The following is a 6,724-nucleotide window of genomic DNA, read 5'->3' on the forward strand; positions in this document are numbered from 1 at the left end:
GTTGGAGAGGTGTTTTTTTCCAATCTTGCTAAAAAAATAGGATTAGGAAGGCTTTTTGGATACTCTCGAAGAAGCTCTAAAAAGGTATTGGGAGGAAAAAGAATTCCATCTCCAAGAGTTTTCAGTAATCCACTCCTAAAATATAGAATACAATTTTACATCAAGAATCCTATAGTATTTCTAAATTATCGTACCACTTTTATATATTATTTCTCTCTTGTATATTTGCATCAAGAACCTTTTCCAACTCTTATCATTTCCCACACCCTTACACCTTTAGATTGACCGATATCCGTGCAACCACTACTACGCACAAAATTAGTTACGCAAGGAGGATTTCCCAAGTGCCTAAATTTTAGGAGCATGGACCAGGAGTTATTAGAGAGAGATTTTTCCTATTCTTGCTAAAAACTAAGGACTGTGAAGAAAATAGGGTACTGTTAAGATGCTCTAACTTTCTTACCTTACTAATATCTTGTTGGCGCTGATTTTTTGTTTTTTTCTCTCAAAATTTCGCTGCAAATACGGTGGTGGTGGTTGGATATAAACTTCCTTGCAACAAAAATCGGAGAGGATTTGGATTTTGCAGGTAATTTGGACCTAGATCTACAGTTTAATGAGGAAAGAGAAGGAATTGACGAGTCTCCCGTGACGTGAGAAACAATATGTCTCGCTCGGAGCCTACGAAAAGAAACAATTTGTGTTTTCACTATGGGCGACATAATTCGGTTTCCATCTTGGGCCCCCACACGTTGTTCGGCGACAATTTACCTCATTGACTATTGCGGTCGTTCGATTTTCCTCTTTATCTACAAAATTAGTTTTTAACCTCCCTCAACTTCTAAAACCGTTTGCTTTTGCAACCTGGCGTTTTTATGGTGGTTTTGCTAATGTGGCGCCACGTTAGGAGGTAAATCAGACTAGAAATATTTTTAATAAAAATATCTAAAAAATCATAAAAATTTCAAAAACTTATCAAAATATTTTTAATGCAAAATTAATACAATTAAATAAATCCTAAAACCTGGTTTAGTCTTAGAAAATTCATAAAAAGTTTGTTTTAGCTCGAAAAATTATGAAATTAGTTTTAGATTTTTTTTCTAAAATCATGCTCTATGCTATGGTGCATAGCTTGAAATATCTTTTTATGTCACTTGATTCAATTTGTACAAATATCATGACCCATGTGCTACCATCTAGATTTTTTCTGCCACATTACTCTCCATATTTCATTGCACTAAAACTTATTAAAATATATTAAACAAAGGATTCACACATGCATGCATATGTGGGGCAGGGTGCATGTAGCTACTTAGTTTAACACAAGTACATGGAAATTTATCTAGGGCAGGGGACCAGTGCCCACTACGGTCCTGACGATGCTTCACCGACACTTCTATTTAGTTCCCATGATCAATGTTGACTAATTATAATAGATATGAGAGCTTCTACTAGCAAATAAGCATAAAATTAAGTCCATCAAGATTCAAACGATTTCAAGATAGGCACCACAACATGGAGCATGATTTTAGAAAATTTTGGAATAGGTTTCATAATTTTTCGAGCCAAAATAATTTTTCTAATAATTTTCAATATTAAACAAGGTTTAGGCTTTTTAATTGCATTATTTTTCCATGTAAAAATATATTTGAATATTTTTTGATTTTTTATTATTTTTTAGATTTTCTTATAAAACTATTTTTAACCCAATTTACCTCTCAAACTTTCAACTTTCTCTGACATGGCGCCACATCAGTAAAACCACCGTCAAAATTGCCAAGGTGTAAAAGTTTACGGTTTTCAAAAATGGAGAGAGATTAAAAAACTAATATTGTAGATCAGGAAAAAAAAAATCGGACGATCGTAAATTGGACTCCTTCCGCTAGAAATCATACCTTCGCGTCGCTGAACGAGCTGTGCCAGCCCGCATAGGCTTTTGTCGTGCCACCGGACCTCGCCCGCACCCCCGCCCTGGCCCAAGGCCCAAGGCCCAAGATACGAGACGAGCGACGCTGCCTGACCGATTGCTCATTGCGGGCCGGCCTTTTGTTCTCCCGCATACTCTTTCTTTCTCCCTCTCCCTCTCGTGGTTCTCCCGTTCCCCTCACGTGCGGCGCGACCGACGCCGTCGCCGCCGCCGCCGCCCTACGCGAGGTGACCAGGTCTCCATCTTCGGGCACTTCGCCGGCGAAGAGCACCCACCAGGTACTCACACCCCTCCTCTTCCGTTACCGCTGCGCGAGACCGAGCACCCGAACCCTAACTTAATCCATTTGTGTTCGCGTCTAATCCGATTACACTGTAGTGTATATGCCTACTATCTTCCGACTCTTTTCCCCCCAAAAATTATCGGGTATGAATGTGTACACCCATGTCCTTTGCTGGCTCCGCCCCTGGATCTGAGGAGAACGATAGTTTATCTGAGACACTGTATGACCCTTGTTATTATGTTGAGTTGTTGACTGAGGTGTTCTGTGCTCAAATGAAATGTTTGGCTACAACACGATTAGATAGCTGCTATGTTTGTGAGGAAGAAGATGAGTTTAATTTTGCGAATGCATAGAAGTAAAATTTCAAGATAAAGCAAAGGTACTTGCGTAAGTGACTCTGAAAGTTGCTCAAGTTATAGACTGACAGAATGACCAATTTCTGCATGTTTTGCCATTATTAATCAGACCATCCTCTACTTTGCTGTTTACTTGGGCTGAGGTTTTGTTTTTTTGTTTTCTCATATCATGTACATTGTTCTCTAATTCCTGTTTTGTTTTCTTTTTTCTTTCCTTCCATTCCTCATGGAATGTTGGTACCTTGCAATTACACCAGCCTGTTCAATTATACTTCAGATAGCATCGTCTTTGCTTGCCCACTTTTGCATGCTCACGCGGTCGATGCTATCGCATTCTTGAAAGCCTTCCATACAGTCCATCTGCGCATACTGCTATTTCTGCGTTCGTCCCATTTCCCACTTGGATACTCATGGCTGAACCCAGTTGCAGATTATTAAGTATCATTTTTCTAGCTGTTTCTGTTGTTTTTCTTCCTATCCATACATCATCACTTTGCTCCCCCAATATTGTTGGTTCCTTTGTTCTTTCCAAAGTTTCCTTGGAACTTGGCTTTGGAAGATGCCGAGGTGGACAGAGAATGCTGCTTCCACAAAATCAGCTGAATTGGTCGAACAACCAGACCATTTGGAGTTTGATGATCCTGATGAGGTAGATGAAGAGGAAGAAGTTGAGTATGAAGAAGTTGAGGAGGAGGTCGAGTATGAAGAGCCAGAGGAGTATGAACAAACTGAAGTTGCACGTCAAGTTGATGCTAAACATGACAGTAAAATGGCGGATGCTGATAAGGATGAGGATGAAAAAGAGAGTCATGCTGAACTTCTTGCTCTTCCTCCTCATGGATCCGAAGTTTATGTTGGGGGCATCACCTCTGATGTCTCTTCTGGCGATCTCAAAAAACTCTGCGAGTCTGTTGGAGACGTAGTGGAAGTGAGTACTACCTGCTTTCTCTGTGCTAGCTTTTGCATTTGTTTTGTTCTAAATTCGGAGTCTTTTCCTTTTTGTTTTCTTTTCTGCAGGTGCGAATGCCAGGAAAGGGTGGTAAGCTGTATGCTTTTGTCAATTTCAGAACTAAAGAGCTAGCTTTAAAGGCCATCCAGAAGTTGAACAATAAAGATCTAAAGGTTTGTTTTAGGTTGAATTCATAGTTTATCTTCATGTTATCCATTATTGCCATTATTTATATTGATTTTTTTACAACAGGATGGGTGTATGTGATAAAGCAAGTATTTGATAAGACAGATCTTCCCAAGTAGGGAACTAAGTTGAAAACTGTATTTTTATGGACCTTATGTTTAGTTTCATGGATCAGATTGAAACATAGCCAAGTACATGGTTATATGATTACACTCATATCCACTTGGCATTTTAAAAAAAGTTTGCGGCAGTTCCACTGTTGAGTTTGAAATACAGAACCTTGTGACTAGTTGCAGACCCCTGTGTTCAGTTATATTTTCAGAAACCAGAATCGTGGATGGTTGTAGATTATGTTTCAAAAATAATTTGGGGGTCCTTTTAAAATATTTGTGACTACATATTATGCAAACTTAGTTTTACAACCCAAAGAACATGAATGCATGCTTGTACTTCCTGGCTCATTGATACCTGATTCATGTATCTTGTATTTTGATACTAACTAGAACCCTATTATTATGATTCTTGTAATAACAGGGAAAAAAGATAAGAGTTTCTTCCTCCCAGGCTAAGAACAGGCTATTTATTGGGAACATACCCTATAAGTGGACAGAGGATGATTTCAAAGAAGCAGTGGAGGAAGTTGGTCCTGGAGTTTTAAAAGTTAATCTCGTGAAGGTATGGATACAATACTAGGATGGTTCAACTATTTTAGCGTGCTGCGTGCATCATTACAGCTATTTTATTACTCTGATCTGAATGTATATTTATTGTAGGCACCACGTTCAGATACAAACAAGGGTTATGGCTTTATTGAATACTACAACCAGGCTTGCGCAGAGTATGCTAAGAAGAAGATGTCTACCCCAGAATTCAAACTAGATAAAAATGTCCCTAATGTCAGCTGGGCAGATACTAAGAATGGTGGTGAATCTTCCTCTACTGCACAGGTTCTGAGCTCCATATGAGACAGTGATACATTTGATGTTTCTTCTATCATGAATTCATGATATTGTATATGGACCCACATGAGGAAATGGTACCTTTTATGTTTCTTGTATCATGATATTGTATATGAATGTCCGTTTTTTTTTTCAGGTTAAATCACTATATGTAAAAAACCTGCCCAAGACTGTTACTCAAGAGCAACTGAAAAAGCTATTTGAGCACCTTGGAGAAGTTACAAAAGTTGTTCTTCCTGCTGCAAAAGCTGGTCATGAATATCGGTATGGTTTTGTTCACTTCAAAGAACGATCCATGGCTATGAAGGCTCTAAAGGACACTGAGAGATACGAACTTGATGGTGAGTTTCCTTATCTACCATCCTTCTATAGCTAGTCAATTTTGCTTCATGTTTGCAGAAGGCCATGATTTTTTTGTCCATCAGGTCACCTGCTGGATTGTTCACTTGCAAATCCTCTTGCTGAAAAGAAGGATGATACGACATCAGTACCTAAAGGCGGTCCATTGCTCCCAAGTTATACCCCACTTGGATATGGACTGATGGGAGCTTATAATCCACTTGGAAATGGCCTGGCAGGCGCTTACAATCCACATGTAAATGGAGTGGCAGGTGCTTATGGTGTGCTTGGTGCTCAAGCTGCACAGGTAGATGAAATCTTATAATTTATAAACCATCCCAATGCATGAGGGAATAAATATACAGGAGGGTGATATCTTCTAACTACTGTTTATCTTTGACATTCTTCATACTTGTGCAGCCAATGTTGTATGTTCCAGGTGCTCCTCTAGGGTCAACTATGATCCCAATGGTTCTACCAGATGGCCGTCTTGTATACATGTAAGTATTTCTTCTATCCTAAGTATTATTCTATAAAGCTTATACAGCATACATTACATTACATTGATTTGCTAGTGTAAGCACAACACCCGCTACATCTGGTCCCCAATGTTGTCGTTGTAAACCTGTTGGTGGGAGTCCATTGATAAACATATGGTGGTTTGTCATTAATACATCTGTTTACGGAGAAGAAATGGTTTGATCAATGTGTGCTTATAACATAAAGTCATAAACTTATCCAGTAGTAACTGAGGGATGTAAAAAGTGGCACACCTACCAAATGCCTTGTCTCTGTTAAAACACATGTAATTTATTTAGTATCTGTGGCTCTTAAATTTGACAAGAGGCAGACCTAGAGAATCTAGGTGAAAAGAGTATCTCTGTTGTAGAAGTAGTTTTTGTGAAATTTTCTTTGGTCCTTGCATCATTTTTTCTTCGTCTCATCTTAGATCTTAAGAGCAGTTCTATGAACCAACTGTTGCAGTGATATTACCCTGTTGATTCCCTTCATATTTTCCTTGGTCTTTGGCAGACCACAGCCTGCAGGGCAGCAGCCTGTGCCTATGACTTCACCTCCGCCACAGAAAGGTGGTCGTCATAATGGTGGCAGCGGTGGTGGTGGATCCAGCTCTGGTAGAAGGCGACAGAGGGGAGATGAAAGTGGTAGTAGTAACAACAACAGCCGCAGGGGTCGGCACCGTCCCTATTGATGTTTGCAGTGTCGCTGTTAGCGCTTAGAAATTAGAACCTAGTAGACATTTAGAGTATCTCTGCTGCAACAGTACAACCATGCAGGCTACCAACTAATACTGGAAACCGTACTTTCTAGTAGTTATTTTCGCCGTGCGTCTCGTGTCTGTAACACAAGCTGCTGTTGTGAGAATAATAACAGTGCAAAGTGGCAGATGTAGTTTGGGATGCAGTGGTAATGTATCTTTTGCTCAAACTTCAAGAATAGTTATGATGTTCGTGTCTGAGGTCTACATCGTGTCAGTTTGGCCGCATTTGGTGTGATGAGTTTTAGTAGTGGAGTGGCTGGTGGATATACAAGGAAATGTATCGACTGAACAGTCATCATACACCTCTAGCTTATATAAGATGAGAAGTGAAGATTTTTATGTGAACGCTGAGCAAGTGGAGTGAACTGGTGAAGAAGAACTAGCAGCAGCAAGTGAAGTCAAGAATGAACCGGTGAACAGCTAGCAGCAGCAAGTCTGAAACTGTG

At 39.6% G+C, this 6,724-nt stretch overlaps 1 protein-coding gene across 2 annotated transcripts; it reads left to right on the plus strand.

The window, feature by feature from the left end:
• The first annotated feature begins 2,065 nt into the window (after positions 1 to 2,065).
• On the plus strand, positions 2,066 to 6,460 carry LOC136507975 (heterogeneous nuclear ribonucleoprotein Q-like). 2 transcript variants are annotated; one of them, XM_066502560.1, is made up of 10 exons: positions 2,066 to 2,205; positions 2,824 to 2,948; positions 3,101 to 3,494; positions 3,584 to 3,688; positions 4,236 to 4,376; positions 4,475 to 4,648; positions 4,797 to 5,001; positions 5,086 to 5,306; positions 5,420 to 5,499; positions 6,032 to 6,460. In XM_066502560.1, exons 3-10 carry the CDS (start codon positions 3,126 to 3,128, stop codon positions 6,207 to 6,209), a joined length of 1,473 nt encoding a protein of 490 aa, XP_066358657.1. In that variant the 5' UTR covers positions 2,066 to 2,205; positions 2,824 to 2,948; positions 3,101 to 3,125; the 3' UTR covers positions 6,210 to 6,460. The 2 variants fall into 2 exon arrangements, with proteins under 2 accessions (XP_066358657.1, XP_066358658.1); XM_066502561.1 differs by lacking the exon at positions 2,824 to 2,948 and having other exon boundaries at positions 2,072 to 2,205.
• Positions 6,461 to 6,724: the final 264 nt, after the last annotated feature.

The sequence above is a fragment of the Miscanthus floridulus genome, chromosome 15 (assembly GCF_019320115.1).
Source record: "Miscanthus floridulus cultivar M001 chromosome 15, ASM1932011v1, whole genome shotgun sequence".
NCBI classification, from domain to species: domain Eukaryota; kingdom Viridiplantae; phylum Streptophyta; class Magnoliopsida; order Poales; family Poaceae; genus Miscanthus; species Miscanthus floridulus.

Excerpts from the sequence above, each read along its gene's own strand:
- LOC136507975 (XM_066502560.1), top strand. The coding sequence starts at position 3,126 with ATGCCGAGGTGGACAGAGAATGCTGCTTCCACAAAATCAGCTGAATTG. Across the intron at positions 5,002-5,085 it reads TGAGAGATACGAACTTGATG|GTCACCTGCTGGATTGTTCA; the intron begins GTGAGTTTCCTT and ends TTTGTCCATCAG. Across the intron at positions 5,307-5,419 it reads TTGGTGCTCAAGCTGCACAG|CCAATGTTGTATGTTCCAGG; the intron begins GTAGATGAAATC and ends ATACTTGTGCAG.